At 38.6% G+C, this 22,838-nt stretch overlaps 1 protein-coding gene across 6 annotated transcripts in view; it reads left to right on the top strand.

Moving 5' to 3' along the window:
• The window catches only part of LOC128413867 (golgin subfamily B member 1-like), a 43,844-nt gene extending 21,480 nt beyond the window's left edge, over positions 1-22,364 (top strand). Inside the window, exons 15-25 of one of the 6 annotated variants that reach the window (XM_053388345.1) lie at positions 216-370; positions 651-774; positions 2,954-3,084; positions 5,134-5,243; positions 5,561-5,729; positions 6,401-6,505; positions 7,222-15,336; positions 19,148-19,242; positions 19,469-19,585; positions 20,911-21,022; positions 21,808-22,364. In XM_053388345.1, the coding sequence (XP_053244320.1) occupies positions 216-370; positions 651-774; positions 2,954-3,084; positions 5,134-5,243; positions 5,561-5,729; positions 6,401-6,505; positions 7,222-15,336; positions 19,148-19,242; positions 19,469-19,585; positions 20,911-21,022; positions 21,808-21,966 (9,392 nt within the window). In that variant the 3' untranslated portion in view covers positions 21,967-22,364. Of the gene's footprint in view, positions 1-215; positions 371-650; positions 775-2,953; positions 3,085-5,133; positions 5,244-5,560; positions 5,730-6,400; positions 6,506-7,221; positions 15,337-19,147; positions 19,243-19,468; positions 19,605-20,910; positions 21,027-21,807 lie in introns of those variants that run through there. The other 5 variants (XM_053388350.1, XM_053388359.1, XM_053388367.1 and 2 more) reach the window with 5 other exon arrangements.
• Positions 22,365-22,838: the final 474 nt, after the last annotated feature.

The raw sequence follows: 22,838 nt of genomic DNA on the forward strand, positions 1-22,838 counted from the left end.
TGAGATTTTTTTATCCTCTATGGCTTCTATTAAAAAGAATAGCATTCAAATTGTCCCCATGTGCTGTGTAGAGAGGGAAATCACAAGGTGAATGATGATATGGAGTGTGTCTATTCCTGCCAATCCTTCATAAGCCTCTGTCTGTATCACTGATCCCCTTTTGTGAATGTGTACAGTATGTTTGTCTGATGTATGATTGCTTTCTTGTGGCACAAAACTGATTGAGGATGACTGGTTCTTTCCTGGCTGCTCTGATCCAGCCATAGTCTCAGGGCAGCAGGAGTTGGAGGAGGAACTGGCCGCAGGTCAAGGGATTGGAAGAATGCAGCCGGAGGGAAGGATGACTGCCCAGTCGAGCAGGAAACTCCAGGTAAGGTTGTTTGCATTTTTGTATGCATATTTATTTGATGGTGTAATCAGTAGAAAGACTTTTCCTATTGTGCTCCACGCATATGTGATTCCTTAATATGTGGAGTGGGAGATTGAAAATGGATATGGTGACTTTGGTACTGGTACTATTGAAACATTTCCTTCTTTAATCTATTATTGAAACTCTCCTTAGTGTGGTGTTCGCCGTGGATGATACAATGTACATTTGACTGGTTGTTAATTTCACAATTTTCTTTCTCACCCTCGCCCCCTGCATGTAGGACGACTATGGCTTCAATGGAAAACATTGCTATGAAGAGCTGAATGTCACCATGGATAGTACAGATTCAGCTGAAGGAGAGAACATGGGAGGTTGGTGGCCAGAGTACACTTCCCCTAATGCAGGTGTGACAACCACTAGACAGTTTATTAAAGCATGCACAGCGTCTGTTTTGTCCCATTTTTGTTTCTCAAATTCAACTAACAAACCATGTTGTGTTGTGTTTGTATCTAAGTTGAATTTTTTTTTGGCTTGCTTTTTTGTTTCATTTTGAAGCATGTGCGTGCTGGATGAACTGTCTAGTTTTGGTTCAAAACTAGAACTCAAATCGTGGTTTTATACCTTGGACTGTCACTTGTGAATAAAGATTGTTGTCATTAATGGTAAGATTATTATTTTTTAAGTTCTAGTTCTTTTGTTCTTGTGAAAATGCTTCTAGTCATGTAGTCCACTTGTAGTCTTTCTTTTCCAATTCTGTTTCATGTTCCAGTTCAGAGGTCAGCAAACTTTTTTGGGAGGGGGCCGGTTCACCATCCCCCAGACCTTGTGGCTGGCTGGACTGTGCGCGTGTGCGTGTGCGTGCGCGCATGCGGCGGAAGGGGCTTCTCTCTCCCCCCCTCTCCCCCAGCCCCTCCCCTCCCCCTGCCTACCTATGATGCTGCTGGCTGGTTCCGGAGAGGCACTGTCCAAAATGGCGCTCAGCCAGCTCAGCCCAGCCCCCTTCCTCCTCTATGCAGGGCGGGGAGAAGGGCAGGGAGAAGCCAGGAGGAGGGAGGAAGGTATGTGTGTGGGGGAAATGGTACCCCCCAAAAATGGCGCAGGGGGAAAAAAATAACAAAAAAAAAATTAATGAATAGAATCCACACGATCCACGGACTGTCTGCGGGCCGGATCCTGAGGGCAATTGGGCTGGATTCAGCCTGTGGACCGTAGTTTGAACTGTTCCAGTTCTTAAGATAGCTCTATTTGTATCTCAGTGATAGTTACGTTGAACAACCTGTACATTTTAGATGCTAATAATGAAGCAAACTTCAGAAAGTAGGGTTGTTCTGCCAAGATCTACTAAAGTTATGAGTTACATTAAAAATAAGAAAATTTCACAGGACATTCCTCTCCAGTGTACTACTGACCTTACAAATTCTGAAATGGGTAGATAATCTGTGCCTCTTGAAATGAAATAAAGGACAGAACAAAGTATTTGCTTTTTAAATTAAATACACAGAAAACTATTTTCAAGAGCTTGATTAAACTAAAAGCTAATAGTTTATATAGTCATACCTCGGGTTGAACGCTTTCGGGTTGTGCTCCGCGGCAATCCAGACGTAACGGAGCATGTTACTTCTAGGTTTCACTGCTCGCGCATGCGCATTCGCTCAAAATGACGTCACGCGCATGCGCAGAAGCGGCAAAACGCAACACGCGCAGACGCATCGTCACGTCTTACATTCCATTCAGGATGCAAACGGGGCTCTGGAACGGATCCCGTTCACATCCCGAGGTACCACTGTACTAAGAAGCTCCCCCCAGTTTCTAAAAAAAACAACCCCAAAGCAGTGAGATACTTAATGGTTTGGGCTTCATTTGATTAATCAGGTTTTACTTGTTTAATCATTGGGAAGAATTTTACTAAACTGAGCTCCTATTTGCATCTTAAGCTTGAGGGCATAGTCATTTAAGTTAGTGAAGCTTAAAATAGAATGGATTGATTCCCAGAAGAATTCTGCATGAAATGTATAATATTGGACAGTAAAATTAGAGCTGCAATGTTTTGTCAATTGAATTAAAATATCAGGGGAATATCAGACAGTAGATTTCTGTTTTCTGTTTTTAACAAAATAAATTTATTTCAAAAAATTAATAGCAGATGCAACCTTAGAAAGAGGCACTCTTAAGTCTAGAGATGTACCTGATGCAACCCATGTGGTTGTTGTATAAAAACAAAATACAGTGGACCCTCCGGATATGAATTAAATTCGTTCCAGGGGTCAGTTGGCAACCCGAAACCCATAGGCAGAGGCATCGCTTATGCACACGCATGCGGCACGCAAAGCGTTTCTGCGCATGCACGCGCGCCGAAACCCGGAAGTATACACTTCAGGGTTTGCCACGTTCGTAACCCGAAAGTTACGTATCCAGAGCTGTACATAACTAGAGGGTCCACTGTAGTTCTTCAGAATTATTGTTAATATGAACATTTAAAAAGCTTTAATTAAGCAACTAATGGATTATATCATACTATGAGTTAAGTAAAATGTCTTTAAATTGGTGGCAGTTCAAATAAAATGTGTGTTTCACATTAAAAAGGTTTGCGGACTGTCGTGGAAGAATTAGAATTGGAAAGAAATCAGTTGCAAGAACAAATTCTCTTCTTGGAAGAACGTTGCCGGGACTTGGAAGATAGATTGCAGCTCCAGAGCAGACTGGAAGCTCTACAGGTACATGCTAGAATGGGAAATAATGTGAGGAAGGGCATTTAGATGCTTGCTACTATTATAGGGTGTGTGTTTTTTAAGAAAAGAGGGAGATATGCAATAGCAATATTTTAACTTTACAAAAGCAAAACCTTTATTTTACCTTATTTTCTCATACTTTATTCAATCTAAGTAATGCTTAAATCTATATCCATTTTGTTTACCGAAATGCAATTTAAATAATGATGCCTGGATTTCTGCCTCTTAAATCCGTGAGATAGGGGATTACTCATTACATGAAAAGGAGCAGTAGGGCAAATCCTTAATTAGTATTGGAGTGCAGAAAGGATTTGATGAAGGCCAACAAATTGAAGTTGAAGCCAAACAAGATAGATTGCATCAGGGGCCACTTGTGACCTAGGAAGGTGGGTTTACTTGCAGTAAAAAGGACCATACTCTCCCCATCTGAAAAAGCAGATTTGCAGACTAGAGTTTGCTACTGCTTCTCGTTCCATTCCTGGATCCACGAGTGACAGCAGGAATAAAGAGTAGTTTTGATCTGTTACATCTAATCAATTGGCTGATACTCTTTTCTATTGCTCCCTAGCTAATGTTTGCAAGTGCAATGACTTCACTTTATTAAAATAAGCCTTCCCCATTCATTGGCTGAACTACTGTGAAGTCATGGAATGCTCAAAGATGTTCTGATAGCTAATGAGTTAAACTGCCAGTACAAAGTCCTTGGAAAAGAAGGACTGTGTGTTGTTGGTTGAAGAAAATGCAGAAGCAGCATAATGGGTAGCGCAGAGCAGTTGCTCTAGCTTCTTGGAAGATGGGTTACTGTTGTTTCCTGGGTGGTGCAAATGCACCAGCAGGTGCACTAGATTAGCTTCACTCATGTGCCCCCATGCCAACATCTCTGCCACCTGTTCCGCCCCATTCCTGTATGTGTTTGTGGCCAGGACATTTGTGCATTAGCTCCATCTCACCCAACAAGATGCTTCGGGTGAGAGCCAGGTACTATTACAGCAGGAATAAATTACCCAGGTGTGTGTATAAATGAATGGAGAATGTGCAGTGTTGTTGACAATACACTGTAGCCCCAAAACAGACCCATGAAAGTCATAAGTTCACGAAAGACAAGAAAAATATACAATGAACATAGTTTTCTAAGTTTTATACAAACAGTGTGCAATTTTAAATATTAATATGTTCGTCTAAAGGTTCGACTAATAGCTTCCTTAACATACTAAAATGCATGTGTGTAATGAGGGGTCACTCAAAATATTTTTCTCATGCAGCAGAATGTCAATGTATATTGCATTGTAACAGAGCATTTCAATGCAGGTGGCATTTGGTGTAGAGGAAGAAGGGCAGCTATTGAGGGCTGTACAGGTGTGTCCTGCCCATTCCCAAGTGATAGTTTATTTTACATAGAAGTGATATTTTGTGTCTAACCTACCCAGCATTTAATGACAATTTTGGATTTTTCTGAGCTTCTTCTGGTTTTGGATGGTGTGTTTTTGCAGTTTAATCTTGTGTGTTAGTTTTGTGAAGCTGGGTAGACTAACATATTTAGATGCCATAATAAATTGACTGTGTCAGTGGAGCTTGCTTCATTCCCTGTGGATTACATTCCAGAATTTATTTTACATCTTGCTACTTCACACACTGGTTGATTTTTGGACAAGTGCAAAGAAAAACAAATATAATTCAGTTAATTCTGTGCGGATCAGTTATGCTAAAATTAAAATTCTGTTAGGCATCACTGGAGCATCTTAAAAACATGCCTTTTTTTAGCAACATCTGTTAAAAGTAAGCTCCTCCCACACATTGCATGTTTGCATGGTGTGCTTTTATTTGAAGTCAATATTATAGGATGTCTCTTTCCATGTTGGCTGTCACAGGATAAGATCACCAGAAATGAGTCATTTCTACTGGGAACAAAGATTTCTGATGACATTTTGCTGGTAGTAAATGAGCTATAATGGTAGAATCTAACTCACGTAGTTCAAAGATAACCCTGTTTTATAGTCAGTGCAAATACCAGCTGTGTAAATGATTTTCTTACAGAATGAAAATGACCGTTTACAGTCCCAGCTTACACAGCTGCGCAACCAGCAAGCACGTGATGCAGAAAAACACCAAGTTCTTGTTTCCAGTTTGAATGAACAACTGAAAGGGTAAAATAGAACATTTATAGTCCCTCCCCAGCCTCCCTACCCTATACCCCATATGTTATTCAGATCCGAATGTTGGTGTATATGTTGTCAAATGTTTTTAAACTTTTACCTGCTGCAGATAATTGAAGGGGGGAAACCCTTTCATAAAGATTATTTTCATTCTTAGTTTTTTTTCTTGCAATTGATGGAATAGTTGATCTTGCTTTTGGATATAGACAGGGAGCTATGTCTTTAAATTTTTCCCATAGTACAATTGATGTCCACATATATTTGAGAATGTTTATCATAATATATTTGATCATTTCTTTTATTGGCAGATTAAATGAAAGAAATGGCTTGCTTGAAACTTTGCTTGGGGAAAAGGAGCAAAAGCTTTCAAGTACAAATGAAAAGCTAGAACAGGCAGAAGACATGAGAAAGTCAATTCATGAGAGAGACCTTCTAAACAAAGAACTAAGTGAAAAGCTTTTGCAGAGGGAACAAAAGGTGAGTTGTTTACAGTTCTGAGTCAGTCAAGTTGTACAGTGGTACCTTGGCCATTTTCAGTACGAAAGGGAATGTAATCCAATGAAAATGAAAAGCATTGAAAGATGATTACTATTTAAACTGTACGTGGTACCTCGGGTTAAGAACTTAATTCGTTCTGGAGGTCCGCTCTTAACCTGGAACTGTTCTTAATCTGAAGCACCACTTTAGCTAATGGGGCCTCCCGCTGCCACCGTGCCGCCAGAGCACAATTTCTGTTCTCATCCTGAAGCAAAGTTCTTAACCCGAGGTACTATTTCTGGGTTAGCAGAGTCTGTAACCTGAAGCGTATGTAACCCGAAGCGTATGTAACCCGAGGTACCACTGTATTGTGTTCTGGGTCAAGCAATTTGCCATCTTTGGTAAATATTCAGTAGTTCTTTGAACATTTAATTGCTCCCTCCCCTGGCATTTTGGAAATCCCTACAATCCCCCTATGTGTGAACCAACAATCGGAGCATATTGTAAACACTGGCGAAGTTAAGTAAATTAGTTAAGTAAATTTCTGTAGGTTGTACCCTGAATTAAATAAATGTCAGTATACTTATATAATGGACAATATTGTCCTTTTGTCACAATTGAATTGAATTGTCACAATTGAAAACAGTGAATGTTTCCCTCCCTGAAACTAGCTGGAAGATGTCCAGAAGAAGTGCAGTGCTTATGGAGAAGAGTGTGCAGAACAGAAAGCAGTTATTACTGCATTAACAGAAAAAATAACCGCCTTTCAAGAAAAGGTAAAAAAGGGCAAACTTTTGTTGTGGCTTCTTACATAAATAGGTTGGATTCAATGAAGTTGTCTGGTTTGTGCAAGGATTTCTGCTTTGGCAACATAATTCACCCTCCCCTCTTTCTTCCCCCCTCCCAATTTGCTCCAGACCCTCCCGGAACAGGTTTGAAGTGGAGGCATGCAGGGGTTGTGCAAGTGGAAGTCCTTGGGTAAACAGAGCAACTTCATTAGATACAATCCATTGTCTGTTTAGTGATATATGTAATATATGAGCATTAAATAATGAATAACTATAAACAGAACTGTAAAAGTAGTTTCATTAGTCCAAGGAAACTTTGAGGCTCATTTTTCCTGAAAAGTAGCTCCTTATGCATCATATCAAAATGTAGTTGAAACAAAGCAAGATGGCAACAGTATATGGTATAGACATCATATCATGTATATATGATATAGTGTACAATAAGATATGACAACAGTTAAAAGAAGCAGTATATGGCAACAGTATATTATATGGAAATAGGAGGTGGTCACTCATCCGATGCGGGGGGGGGGGGGGGAGGAAAATTAAATTGCGTTAGCACCATCCCTTTGCTACTTCCTCAAAGTTATGGTTTTCTGGGTGAACCTAAACATCTTTTTGGATTCCAACTACAAATAGTACTGCTGAGTTAATGTTAAATTTTGGGCACTTAGACATTTTTTCCCCTTTATTTTTGTTTTCAGACCATGAAACAGGATGCTGCCATAGAATTAATGCAACTGGATCTTGAACAGACAAATGAAGAACTTGATAGATTAAACACAACTCATTTAGAAGAGAGGTCTCAACTAATTCAAGACCTCCAGAGGCGTGAAAGAGAATTTGACAACCTCAGAGAGGTTTTAGCTGAGAAAGACAAAGAACTTTCTGCTATTACTTCAAATATAAATACGTATTCTGAGCAGATTAATATTCTGAAATGCCAGATCAAGTGCAAAGAGGATGAAATGCGAGACATGGAAGAAGCACTGTCCAAGGCTGAAAGGGAAGCCCAGTTGCTGAAAGATGTACAAACCGAAGATGTGAACAGTGCAGGCAGAAAGCTTTCAGAACTTTCTGAGCAGTTAAGTGCAATAAAATCAGAACTGGCAGAGGTGAAAATTGAAAACGCTACTAAAACAAAAGAGAATGAAGAATTTGTTAGGCAAATCAAAGAGACTAGCCAAACAGTTAAAGATCTTCACTCTGCAATCAAGACTCGTGATGTTACTTACAACAACAAACTCATGGAGTGTGAGTCACAAATTAAATTGCTTAAAGAACAAATAAGTAAATCAGCTAAAAAATTGCAAGAAACAGAAATAAAATGTAAGGAGGAAACAGACCATCTTAAATCCCAGGTCGATGAACATATCTCTGCAAAGGAGAAATTGAACAAATTACTAAAAGAAAAAGAAAACAAAGAACAAAGTTTTGTGAATGAGCTGAAATCAGTGAAAGATTCACACAACCAGCTCACTTTAGAAAATGCTAAAAAAGATGAAGATTTAGCTAATTTATCCAGACAACTTGCTGAACATACTGAGCATCTAGAAATTGTCAAAAAGTCACTGCAAGAAAAAGCAGAGATTGTGATATCCCTAAAAGACAAGCTTAAAGTTGTGGAGCAGCAAAATGAACAGGAAAAGCTTAAGTTAGTTAGAGAACTGAATAGCAAGGAAATGCAGTGGAGAGAAGTTAATAATGAGCTGCATGAAAAACATGAAATAATTAATAAGATGGAAACCGAAAGACAAACTGTCATCTTGACTAACAAGCAGTTACAAGCAGCTCTTGAGCAGAAAGAAAAAGGTTTTGCAGATCAGCTTAAAGCCAGTGAAAAGCTTAGAAATGAGATACATACTATGGAGAAAGAGAAGCAACAGCTGATTAGTGAGAATGAGAGTTTGTCAAAATTGCTGGATGTGAAAGAGTGTGAACTGTTAACGCGTGCTCAATCCATGGCTGAGTTGGAGAGTAAGTTGTGTGCCAATGCCACAGAACACCAGAAAATGCTTTCAGAGGTCAGTCACGATAAAGAGACTTTAAGAAGGAAAGTTGAAGAACTCTCAGGCCTTGTAAAGCAAAAAGAAAATTCACTTGCAGAGCAGTTACTGGGGAAAGAGAAACAATGTGGCATTTTAGCTGATGAGCTCTCCAGAAGCAGAGAGATAACAAAGGAATTGGAGAAAGAAAGACAGTCTTATATCACTCAGTTAAAGGATGAGCAGCAAAACAAAGCATTGCTTCGGACAGAGTATGATAAGATGGTCCAACAGCTTAATCGGGAGGAGGAAAAAACCTCATCATTACAGAAACAGGTTAAAGACCTAGAAAAGGAGCTTAAAATAAAAAGCAGATCTATTGAAGAAAAAACTGAGCATGGTGATGCATTACTTAAGCAAGTAAAAGAAAAGCAAGCTATCATGACTGTGTTAGAAAAAGAAGTAGAAAAGCTTAAATGTGATAACATAAAGCTATCTCAACAGCTTGAAGACAAAGACAGTACTCTATTATTTAAAGGGGTGGAGTTTGAGGATCTTTGCAGGCAGATTTCACAAAAAACAGAAGAGTGTACCAAATTAAATGATCAGCTAGCACTATTAGTCAAAGAAGTGGATGTTTTGAAACATGAGAAGGATAGTGCTTTGGCTGTTTGCAATGCTAAGTCAAATGAATGCGATGCTTTTCAGCATCAGTTAACACAGCATCAGTCTGAAATTGTGTCCACAAAACATGAAGCTCATATGCTGAAATTAGAAAATGAAAAATTGAAAGCAGATATAGAAATAGCCAGTGCTACATTAATGAAAAATTGTGAAGGACTAGTGCCCTTAAGTGCACAGTTGTCTCAGCAAACTAATAATATTTTAGTTTTTATGGATCAAATTGATACCTTAGTTAGCGAAATGAAAACATTAAAAAGCAGTTTTTGTGATAAAGAGGCTCTTCTTTCCCAGAGGGAAGTTTTGATACAGGAAATGAAAGAAAACAAAGATGTAGATGAAAAGCATAATTTGCAAATTATTTCAGATTTGCAAAGCCAAGTACAGGTTCTAGATAGTGAAGTTAGTCAACTTACTCAGGAAGTGCAAGAGAAAGAGAATAAATTTAAGAAGCAAGATGAAGAGCTAAAATTACTTAAAAGTAAATCTGACGAGTCTAATTTTCTTAGAGTTCAACTGTCTGAGAATATGGAAATAATTTCTGATCTCCAGAGTCAACTTAAAAATATGATAGAAAACAATGAAGTATTAAACAAGTCAATTACAGAGAAAAATAACTTTTTAAAACAAAAGGAGAAGGAATGTGTTGATTTACAAACATGTATTTCTGAGACTTCCTCTGTGCAGCATAAACTTGTACAGTGTTTGACCTCTGAAGCAGAAATATTAAAAGCAGTCATTGTGGAGAAGGAGTTAGCAGTGAATAACATTTCACTCATTAACAGTGAACTGAAGGCTGAACTTGAAGATAAAAAGAATGAATGTGAGACTTTGAAGACGCAAGCTACTGATGCAGAAGAATCAAATCTTTGTTTGAAAAAGGAAATAAGTGATCAGAATAAATTAATAAACGACATTAGCCAGGTGCTAGCAGAAAAAGAGGCTTCTGTTTTGGATCCTACTAATCTTGTGAAAACCCTAAGAGAGGAACTAAAAATAAATGAAGAAAAGTCACAGTTAATTTCTCAACTTCATAGTCAAAGAAATGAACTGAAGCAAGAAATTCAAAAGTTAAAAGAACTAGCCCAGGAAAAAGAAAACATTTTCTTAACTTTGCAGGGCAAATTTGATGCTCTGTATGAACAAAAAAATGAACTCAGTGCTTCCCTGAGTAAAAAAAAAGAGATTATCACTGGGTTTCTTAAAGATATCGGTGTTCGACTATCAGAAAGTAATGTTCAGGCTCTTAGCAACGATACTGAGCTACTTAGAGAAGAGCTAGATAAAAGTGCTGCTACACTAAAAAAGCTTTTGCAAGAGAAGGATGGAAGCATTGCCAGTAGCCAGATTAAAATTGACTCTTTGATAGTAGAAATTGAATCTGCAAAATCAGAGCATCATAAAGCATTAGAACAAGTTGAGCTGTGGAAGCAAAATATTCAAGAGAGAGAGAGAGCTCTACAGGTTGTACAGGAAAAATGCACTGAACAGGCTAATCATATTGAATATTTAAATTCTGAGGTCATAGAAAAATTGCAACAACAAATAGATTCTTTAATAAATGATAAAGCTCTTTTACAGGAGAACTTTGATAAACTGAATCTGGAAAAGAAAGACTTGGTTAAGTACCAGAAGCAATTAGAGGAAAAATCTAAAGAGCTAAAAGAACTTCATGAAAAATTAGAAGCCAGTGAGAACAGATGGGTAGCAGAACTTGCTAGGGCAACTCAGCAAAATGATGTTAATCTTGAGCAACTGAGTAATTTAGAAAGGAAACTGAAATCAAAAGAGGATCAAATTCAGTCTTTGCATCAAGAACAGAACATTATTCAAACAGAGTTGGCCAAACATCTGTCTGCATTGTCAAGTAGTAGGTACTTCCTCAAAGACAGTGACAGTGACGCTGGTCAGCAAGTAGCTAAGACTGTATTGGAAAAATTCTCTGCTGTGATAGATACTTTTGTCAGCAAAGAAGCTGAAGCAATGGCACTGCAGCAGACTATTTTAGAGAGAGAGGACGAAGTACATCACCTGAATAATCAGCTAGAAAGCATGTTGTCCTTGAAGGAAGAGAAAGAGTTGATGCAGAATGACTTTAAAAAGGCCAAAGCTGCTGACCAATCTGAGATTGAACATCTGTTAAACGAACTGAGTACTGCTAAGGATGCATTACGTAGGCAGCAATCTGTCTGTGAAGAAAAGGACATTGCATTATCAAACATGAGGAAGGAGGTGGTTTTCCTCCAGGAGAAGACAGATAAATTAGAAAAAGAGCTTGAAAGTAGTTGCAAGACACTGAACACCGAATGTCAAAAAGCAGCAAAACTTTTAGAAGAAATAGAGCATAAAAACCAGATGATAGAAAACTTTAGTTCCCAAACTAACCAACAGAAGGATTTAATTACTTCTCTAAGCCAGCAGTTAAAAGAAAAGGATTGCTCAGTTACTCAAGTCATGGAATCCATGTCTAATGAAATGGTAAAATTCTCTGAGGAAAAAAATATGCTTGCTATCAAATTGCAACAACTAGAAGCCATAAGGAAGAGCATGACAGAAGAGATAAGTACATTATCACAGCAGGTAGAAGAATATAAGAAAGAACTTGAACTCAATCAAGTTGTGTTGACCAACAAAGAAGCTACCATAAAAGACTTGGTGTGTGAGAAGGCGCAGCTAAATATTACTTTGGAAAAAATAAATCAAGAAAAAGAGAATCTGAAAAAGAAACTTCAAGCAGCTTTGCTAATAAGGAAGGACTTAATTCAGAAAAATGAGAAGCTTGATAAAAAGACAGAATGTTTTCTGGAGCAAATTGATGACTTAGTAAAGCAGGTTGAAAATGCTGAAGCTCACAACAAAGATCTCGAATCCCAACTTGAAGGACTGAAGACACAATTGTTAGAAAAAGATGTGAAGATAAATGACATGAGTGAAACCTTATCAGCCAAGGCAGAACACTTGGAGCAGCTGGAGAAAGCAGTTACAGAATTCAAAGCTACTATAGCTGAACAAAAAAGTATGTCTGATAAGAACTTGATCTATCTTCAAGAGAAGGATTGTCTGCTTGCACAAATGGAGTCTGTGCTGAATGAGAGAGATCAAATGCATAGAGAGGAACGTTCACAACTTTTCTTAACCATAGAAAATCTCAAAGGTGAAATAGCAAAGAGAGATGAAACATTCAAGGAAACGAATGGGTCGGAAGCTACCCTAAATACCGAAAGTTCCTGTAGTAACGAAACACACCAACCTAATGAAATGAATCCAGTCACTGAGTTGCAGAAAGACAAGGAAATCCTGCAAAAGAAACTTAAGGCACTGCTTATGGTCCGCAAAGAAAACACTAAACAAATTCAGAAGCAAAAAGAAGAGCATGCTAAGCTACGAGGAGATTTTAATGAACTAACAAAAGACTTTGAGCTCATTAAAAAAGAAAAGCAAGCACTCCAGGAGATTCATCAGAGAAAGTGTGAAGAATTTGACTCCAATTTATTGCTTTTATACTCTCTGCAGAAAAGGTTGGACACCGATACATCTCTTAGGCACAGTGAAAATGCTCAGCAGAAAACATTAGAGTCCGGGGAGCTAAATGTGAAAGCTGATGTCAGGGTTGAAAAATCAGGAAAGACGGTAAGTATGGTGACAATGGAAGAGTCTGAGATGGCGAAACTTCATGAGAACTATGCTAGACTTATGGAAGAAAAAGAAAAGTTTAAGGAAGAGTTAAAAGAGAAGTCACTTGAACTTGGTAGCGTACAGCAAGAAGCAGTAAAACTGAAGTTTTCTGTTGAGCAACAGGAACAACAGTATAAACAAGAGAGAGACAATATGTTGATTGAACAAGGTCTGCTTAAGCAACAACTAGAATCATATAAAAATGAATTGCAAGCTGTTAAAACTATGGTTGAAACTGTGACTAATGAAAAGAGTCAACTCCACAAAAAACATGAAGATCACCTAACAAGTCTGAAAGAAACTGAAAGACATCCCAGTGAAGAAAACAAGCAACTACTGATGGAATTCAATATGCTGCGTGAGAAGGTTTTGCCAGTTTCTAGTGCATACAAAAATGTGGCAGGTGTAAGAGAGGATGCAAAAACTGTGTGGCCACATTCTGATAATGCGCTGGAGAACAGTGTTCAAGGCCCAGACTTCTGTAGTTCATTGGAAGATGTCGCTTGCACAGAAAGAGAATCGCTAGATGTCACTAATACAGAAATAAAAACATTAACTGAAAGAATAGGTGATCAAGATCCTCTACCAATAGAAATGTCTCGGGAACGGATAGAAGAAAATGTAAATGGCAGAAGCTATCAACCTCAACTGCAGAAGTATGATGCTGAAGAGAAAAACAGGGAACGTCTCCAAAGAAAGCTCCAAGCTGCTTTAATATCACGTAAAGAAGCACTGAAGGAAAACAAAACTCTTAAAGATCAAATGGAGTTACTGGTTTTGGAAAACAAAGAGTTGATTGGTAAGGTTCACACCCTTGGACAGCTGAGGTCTGAGTTGGGTAGAGAAAAACAAAACTTGAGTACTGCACTGTATAAAGAGGAGACTCTTGTGGCAGAAAATGCTAGATTGTTAATTGAAAATGAAAACCTAACTGCTGCGTGTGAGAGTCTGAAGTCTACCATGCAGACCATAGGGCAAGAGAAGGAAGCTTTTTCTTTTCAATTGAATTCCTTAAAAGATTCTCAGACAGTTGAATTAACAGGCTGGAAAGCTAAACACAGTGAATTAAAGCAAGAGTATGAGTCTCTGCTTCAGGCCTATGAGAATATTAGTAGTAAAATAGCAGAAATGAGGCACATTATTGATGTCACTAGAAAAGAAAAGCAGGAAGCTCTTCACAGAGTAAATGAGAGAGAATCTGATACACATAAACTTAAGGAGCTGCTTCAAAAAGCAGCTGATGAAAGTGTACAACTGAAACAGCTGACTGAATCTAAACAGAAGGAAATAAGTGAGCTAAAGATTGCAGCTGAAAAGCAAGCCTCTGAGCACAAGTTGTGCTTGGAAGACTATCAAAGAAAAATTGATGAATCTGTTCTTCAGAGCAAGCAGCTAATGGAGGAAAATAAGCAATTAAAGGAAGTTTCTGAAATTTTAAAGCAAACCTTGGAGAAAACAGAGAAGGAAAATGAGGAGCTTTCTAAGGATTTTAGTCTAACAAAATCTGCTCTCGGGGACCTCCAAACACGGTTGGAATTGAACAAGTGTGATGTGCAGTCCAAGATAAGTGATTCCCTCTGTGAAAGAGAGTCATTATTAAAACACATTCATTTGTTAAATGAGGGGATTTCAGAAAAAGAGAAAAGCATGTTCATCTTAAAGCAAGAGAACAAAACTTTGTTAGAAAGGTTGAAAGATGCTGAAAAATCTCTGCATCAGAAGGAAAGCTCTTTATTAAAGTTGGAAAATGATTGTAAAAATCTTAATCAGGAAATAGTCAGTCTTGGTGAAAGAATTAAAATATTAGAGGATGATAAATGTCTCTTACAAGAAGAATTAGAAAATGTTCAAGAAATATCTTATAAAGTAAAAAATGAGAGAGAATTTTTGGAGACCGAGTTGCTCAACCACATCAAAAAATTGGATCAAACAACAGACAGACTGAAAGCCACACAGATACAAAACAGCCTCCTTGTAGAGCAGTTGGAAAATTTGAAAGCAGAGAAATGCAACACAATAAGAGAAAAAGAAGAACAGCAGCATCTGGTCAGAGTATTTGAAGAAAAACTGAAAACTGCTCAGAGAGACAATCATGAGACAAAAAACAAAACTAAAGAGTTGCAAGAACTTTTGAGGGGAAAACAACAGGAGATCAACCAGTTGCAAAAGGATTCTATTAAATACCAGGAGATGATATTGGACTTGGAAAAATCTGTGAAATTGTCACATTCAGAAAGTGAAAAAATTGAGAAAGATTTAAACAGTGCAGAAGGAAAGCTTGCAAAATCAAATGAAGAGCTGCAGAAGCTAACTGAAAAACTCTCTTTACAGAATATCTCATTGTATGAGTCAAAGGCTGCAATAGAGCGACTTGCAAATGACAACCTACGTAGTAAAAATGAACTTAAAAAGAAAGAAAACAGAATATCAAATCGAAAGAGAGAATACGAGAGCCAATTGGAGTTCAGCCTTCAGCAGGTAAAAGCAGCTTGCCTCGTTTCCTCATAAGGGGATCAGGGAGCTTTTTCTGGCAGTGACACTGGAAGTATTGAGAGAAGCATGGGCAGCAAAGTATGGATCATTAGCAAGCAGGGAGCCAACTTCATTGGCAGAGAAGGTATCTTTTGTCTTGTCCTGCCAGAGTTGTGATGAGAGGAGCTGGACCTCCTGTGTGATGAGTAGATTTACTTTGTGGGATGCTGGAGCCAATGGGATGGGCTATGTCCTCATCACGTGAGGAGCAAAGAATTGTGTGAAGCAGGCTGGACTCCTGAGTTTTTTCCTCCTGCCTGACGCAGCAGTCATACCTCCTGGCTCTCCTTTTTCGTCAGATAAGTCTATCTTGTTTCATCTCATCTTCACCTCCTTGTCATTTTCTCTAGATTTCTGTCTTTAACAAACAAACAAACACTTCTCCTCGGACCTCTCATTTAAAGTCTTTTGGTGGCTATCACCACAGCTAGACGAGTGTCATAACTTTCTGCTCTTTCGACAGCTTGACATGTGTTTTTCATAAAGACAAGGTGGTTTTACATACAGTTTCTTCCTTTCTTCAGTACTCTCTAGATTTCGTGTTCAACAAGAACTGGTTTTACCAATCTTTTGTCCTAACGCTAAATATCCCAGGGAAAATGTATGACATTCCTTGGACGCATGCAGAGCTCTGAAAGTATACATTCATTGGACAAAAAATAGACTTTTGTATTTTTATCCTTTCACCCATCGTCCTTGGGGCTTAGGGTCAGCAGTGCTACTTTTGTGAGGTGGATTAGAGCCTGTATTTTCCTTGCTTATGATTCCCTCAAATTGCCCCAGCCAACTCAGGGGCTTCTGCACTCCACAAGGTCAGCTTCCACCTCTGCAGCCTTCATTGCTAGCACACCCTTGCTGGATATCTGTAAAACCTTTGCCTGGTCGTCCACCACCACTTTTATCAGACATTATAAACTGGACTGATTGTCTGCAGCTGAGGCAGTCTTTGGCCATACAGTTCTCCATCAGGTTTTACAACCGGTGCATCTTCAGATCGGGGACCCACCCATTTTCTGTTCATCTGCTGTGGTATGTCCCATCATATTGGCTCCAGCATCCCATGAAGTAAATAGAACAATTGGTCTTACTTGAAGTGTGGATTTGCTAGTAGGGATGCTGGAGCCAAGGGAGATTTCCGATGCACTTTACAGAAGATATAGTCTATTGATAATAATTTCTTTGCCTTTCAGATACCTAGTACATTTCTTCCTTTAGATTTTTGAGCCATGGAGAGAAGAAGTAGGCAGACCTTTTATTTCAGTGACTCCATCAGTGTTTGCCTCTTGGCAAATCCGGAAAACTGAGGAGTCCAGCCTGCTTCACACAATTCTTTGCTCCTGCCTAGCGTCACATGACAAGGACATAGCCCATCCCATTGGCTCCAGCATCCCTACTCGCAAATCTACACTTCAGGTAAGACCAATTGTTATATATCTGTGCCCCAGAAGTTTTCTGAGGCTTAGATATGTTGATCTGAGGTCTGTGAGTAGGTTGGAGTCCCCTCCCTTCTTTGCACTTAATTAGAAATAAACGCAAGAAGAAACATGTTTTGTCCTGGCTAAGAAAAAAGCCTAATTTTCCAGCCAGAATTTGAAAGAAAAATTGTTTTAAAAATAATGGAATGCAATGGAAATATAGAAGTTCCACATAACATTACCAACTTCTGTATCATTTTTAATTATTTTGTCCAAGGGATTGGAAATGGTTGCTCTTAATTAATCTCATCAATAGTTGCTTGTTTTCTTCACTGACATGTCTTAACATCTCTTTCATATTGAATAATTCTATATTTGATTTCTCTAGGTTGCTTATGAATTCCTCTCTCTTGTCTCATATCTTCCAATACAATTTTAAAATGCTTTGCTTCTTCTTGACTTTTTGACAAACTTTGTTGTTAATTGTGAAAATTCTTTTATTATTTCCTTTCCATGATCAAACTTGCCTGGGGAGTTGTCCTACCACAAAATCCAATTTAATCAATTTCTGAGGACTATATATTGTGGGACTGCTTTTTTCCCCTGAAGAGATGTATCAGTGTCCAACCTTTTCTGCAGAGAGTATAAAAGCAATAAAATGGAGTCAAATTCTTCACATTTTCTCTGATGAATCTCCTGGAGTGCTTTCTTTTCTTTTTTAACGAGCTTCTCTTTTAAAGCCAAGGATGACAGCAGCACTCTCATTCCAGCCTTTCTTTTGGGTTCTTGTTATGGTTGAAAAAGCAACCATAACAGCACAATATTTTTAATACAGTCATACCTTGGATCTCAAATGCCTTGGGTCCCGAACAAATTGGCTCCTGAACAATCGAAACCTGGAAGTGAGTGTTCCGGTTTTTAAACGATTTTTGGAAGTCGAACGTCTGGCGCGGCTTCTGCGGCTTCCTATTGGCTGCAGGAGCTTCCTGCAGCCAATCAGAAGCCACACTTTGGTTTCTGAAAGTTCTGGAAGCTGAACGAACTTCCGGAATGGATTCTGTTCGACTTCCCAGGTACGACTGTATTGGCAAATGGTAGGTCAGGGGCAGACACCAGCATAAATAGTTGTGTGTTGTTTTAGGACAGTAGTTCTCAAACTTTTTTTAACTGGGCCACAAATAGTTGTGTGTTGTTTTAGGACAGTAGTTCTCAAACTTTTTTTATCTGGCCCACACTTGCAGATTAAAATTTGCTTGTGCCACTCCAAATTTTTTTTTTATTCGTAAGAAATATATTGGAAAACCAAAAGAAACAACTAGCAGTGCTTGATTTATAACATAAAACACAGCTACTTTATATTATTATTATTATTATTATTATTATTATTATTATTATTATTAGAATTAGAATTAGAATTTATTGACCGCACTATACCCGGAGGTCTCAGGGCGGTTCACAGAATAAAATGTGATCATAGGACACCCAAAAAGTATAAAGCAACGCAGCTACATAAGAACATGAATCAACCCCAAAATAGAATTATAAACGAGCCCCTTACATAAGTACCTTAAGTATGTGTACAAACTCAGTGAGAGGTGTGAGCTTGGTTTTGCCCGGTAATCTCATTTATATTATATTATATTATGTTATATTATATTATATTATATTTGAGACAAACTCCATATCTAACCAAATTCTGCATTTTAAAAAAAATGATATTCTACTAAACTATAGTTTCCTACACTGAAATGTTTAAATGTTTCTTTGATTGCCCTTGAATCTTCCTGCCACACTTATCATTCTTTCCTGCACCACACCCTTTGAGAAACATTGTTTTACGAGATTGATCTGTTCTCAAGTCTTCTCAGGGTACAAGAAAACTCATGAGGTTTGCCTAGTGCTGCGAACCACATTTTCTTCACACTGGTATACTGTCTTAGGTCTTGTTAACAGCTCTGCTTTCCACGGTCCAGGCTGACAGAGGTTTCCACCTTTTAAGAAGGACATTCAGGTCTGCTGACAGAGATTTCCGCTCTTAAGAAAGACATTCAGGTCTGATTAAACCAGGAACCAGTTTCTTATCTAAAGTTTGCTTTCACTCCACTCCATAGTTCTTCAGAGCTATCACTTCTGTCATGCACCCAGTTCCAGAAGTCTTCCTAACAATTGTGGGCATGCATCCTTCTTACTTTAATTATTCATTTTGGAATTAATATAAACAGCTACATGGAAGTGTTTGCATACAGTACTATGTTGTGAAATAAGTTAATGTTACTAGACAAACAATATTTTAATTTTATGAAGTTTCCACATAAGCAGCATATCCATATTGCTCTGTTTAGGGTGTGACTCAAGCAGAATTTCCTCCAGGAGCTCCTCAAGAAAGAGCTGAAGTCATTGAAATGGACAACATGGACTTCATTGAAATCAACGGAAGGTCAGAATTATTTCTACTCCTTTGTAAAGTATGCTTTATTAACTGGTCTTAAACCTAGAGCTCATTTCTCTTGATAAGATGTAAGATTATCATATCATAAATGTTAACCACCTAAGATGAATAATTACTGTACAATAATCCAATAGGAACAAACTACTACATAAAGCAAACTAGTTTTGCTTTGCATTATTTTGTTTTCCTCCTTTGGAATTTGGGTTTGTTCTAGGCTTGCACAGAGGCAAGAACCAACTTTATTGGAATTAATGGGGACTCTCTCAGAAGAGAGGAATAGACGGGAAGCTGCGGAAGAGGCCCTCGGGCTCTTGGAAGAACAAATTAAAAGGTAGCAACACGTGTGAAAGGTATTTGGGGCTGATCTCGAACTGTGCTGATTTTGGTAGGCCACAAACAGGCAGCCTGTAATGTGCCCATGCATGCGACCTTTGGTCACTCTCATTGCAGCCCACCAAACTCTCAGGGGACCTGGCCCCCCTTTATTCAGTGTACAGATGGTCAGCTGTCAGACTGGTTCATGGGAAAGATTGCTGGCTGCATCAGGAATGCTGGGGGCAGGGTGAAGTTAAAACCTTCCTCCCCCGCAGTGATCCCCATCCCCATTTATAAATATTACTGTCCTTGTGCTGCTTTAACCTCCCCACAACACTCCAGATGCAGCCCAGTGTGCTGGGACAGCAGTCTTCTTCATGAACCCGGCTGATGGCTCATCAGTAGGGCTTCCTTTGTCCACTGCAGCCAATGTCATGGCCCCACACTGCAGACCTGACCACCCAGCTAATCAGATGGGTCAATAGCAGATAGTGAAGGACTGTATCTGAGAGAAAGGCTAGTGGGAACTGAGCTGGGAAGAGGGGAGAATGGATGCAAGAACGGCTTTCTGAGAGCATGAATGTTAGTATGAATGAATGTGTCCGTGTGTTAAACTCAAATGCTGGGGAGGCCTGGCCAGAGAGGCGGGGTATAAGTAATAAATTATTATTATTTATTAGAGAGATGTGTATTGTGTGTGTGTGTGTGTGTGTACACGTGATAAATATATATGTGCTTTTCATGTTCCTGCCCACCCCCAGTGCCAACAGCATCCCTAAACACTAATTGCATTGGAGCAATTTATCAATAAGACTTAATAAGTGCTCCATATTTGACACATGCATCTCATACATCTATTGCTGTAGATTGAATGGCATCTCCAGACCTAGGCAGAATAATCCCCCCTCTCCCGGCTGCTGTTCTTGAGGTTCTCATGGGTCCACTGAACCAATTCCATGGGGTGGGGGTGGGGAGAGTGGGGAAGCCCTGTTGTGCAAGTGGAGGTCCTTGTGCAGAGCTTCCACTGAATCCTGCCCTATATATTACAGCATACCCCATCCATGTATATGCTTATGAGCATGATGCGAGCAGCATGGGCTTCAAAGCCAGTTTCTTGCTGTTTCCAGAATAAAGGCTAATACTCCGTTAATAAAGAGTGTTAATAAAATTGTAATGAAATTACCCATTCCATTTAACTACAGGATCTGATTCAGTTCAGATGAACCAGGTTCCTTAAAAGGGCTGATATCCCAAGTTAAAATTCAAAGAATGATCAGCATAGATAAATAGCCATTTAAAAGTGTCATGAATCTGATAAGCCTTTTGTATTTCTTTTTTTAGGCTTGAACTGATTGATTCCAGGTCAGCATCTGAACAATGTGCTTTTCAGGTAGAAGAAGAGGAAAGGCAGCCTTTCATCATCAACGCTAGTGAACTTACAGTAGTACGTAAGGTAAGCCTTTACCTCAATTTTGGGAAATTTAGATTCCCAGATTGTTACTGAACCACATGCTATCTGTTCTCCTTCCCTCAGTAATGATATCTCAGAAGTGGGCCTTGCTGTGGCGGCACTGACCTTCTGAGAAGCTCTTTCTCTTGCAGTATAGGAGTCTGCAAATGTGATGAGCTTCAGATGACAACTGAAGACTCAGCTGTTCTGATAGGCTTTTCCTGGCCTATCAGATGTCTTTAAAGCTTTGGGGTTGTTTTGCCTTTCTAGGATTAGGGTATTTTAGTATTGTATTTATTTTATATATTTATATCCCAAAAGAGTCTTTGAGTGTTTAACAAAAGATGTATTGTAATCTTTTGTAAACTGGTTAGATACTGTTTTGGTACATTACTATATGAAATATAAATAAATGTAACAGTTGCTATAGGAACTCCATGGAAAACAAATGATCCATACCTGGGCTCTTAAAAATTGAAAAGCATTTATTACACAAGACGTCAGTCATTATATATCAGTCTCTGCACCACTGCTCCACATTACAAAGTGGTTGCTAGAGAATCGTCAAGGTTCATAATATGATTCTAAGTTGTTGTGTTGTAAATACTTCAGTATCTTATGGCATAGATGTGGATCACTTGCAATGTGAAAGCAATAAAGACCCTACAACTTACCTATGACACACTTTTTTCTCATTTAATTCCACCTTTTGTGTTTATTTTTGTGGGTTTGATTGGAAAGCATGAGTGCCCAATGCTAATAGGATCAAATGCTTCTTTTCTAAACAGGTAAAAAGAGGAGCCCTTTCTTTCAGGAGATGGATTCGGGGACAAAGACTTTGCCGTTCCCAATTGCTGACTTGCAGAGCAAAATCTCGCTATTTCTTTCTCAGTTACTTAGTGGCCCTGCATCTTTTTGTTTTCTTGCGTCTCACAGGCATCTTATAAATGGAAAAGCTCAGAATGACAACCTTTCCCCATATCACCAGTATGTAAATATTAGCCAAACTACTCTTTTTTGTTTAACTCCACCATCCCAAAAGGCCACATGTCTGGGCCTATTCTGGGCCAGTCTGTCCTGCAAGGAAGGATTGTCTCTCTGAGCTTCCCAGAAACTAGTCCAGGACCATGGAGTGCTTTATTCATTTTGATAGATTGAGACAAAGACAAAGTTGTTTTTATTTAATTATCTGCTGTTTGTTCATTTATTCATTTTGTATTGATAGATTGAGACAAAGCCAAAGTTGTTATTATTTAATTATCCATTGTTTTTATTTAATTATCCGATATCCACAAATACAGTTGAAAATGTTCCTTGCATATTGAAATAAAGTGTTTATTCTGTTTGTGTCCTTGTATTATAGCATCATTCTAATATAGCATGTGGTCGATAATTTCTCAAGAGTCCAAGATCAGATAGATCTGTAGTGATCACAATACAAAAAAAAAATTATTACCTAGAATGGTTTTGCACCAAAATTAGTCACTGGAAAAACTGAAAGTGCTTCTAGTCACTCAGCATTCTCTTCCATGTTGAAATATGTAGCAATCACAGTGAAATTATGGTTGGAAGAGGAGGTAGTTCCAAGCACCATCTCTGAAATTACAGGAATCCATTATTTTCATGAAAAGATCACTTTAAAGGCATGCGGTTCCAAAACAGTGGCAGTTGTTCAAAAATCAAACATGTTTATACAATAATCGCATCAGCAGTTGTTGACACTGAGAAAGAGACATGCATGCACAAATAGCTTTCCTTCTCTGTGTCCTACGTGGCAAATTAACCCCTGGAAAGCAAACATGGTGGGAAAGGCAAGTGG

The sequence above is a fragment of the Podarcis raffonei genome, chromosome 1 (assembly GCF_027172205.1).
Source record: "Podarcis raffonei isolate rPodRaf1 chromosome 1, rPodRaf1.pri, whole genome shotgun sequence".
Classification (NCBI taxonomy): domain Eukaryota; kingdom Metazoa; phylum Chordata; class Lepidosauria; order Squamata; family Lacertidae; genus Podarcis; species Podarcis raffonei.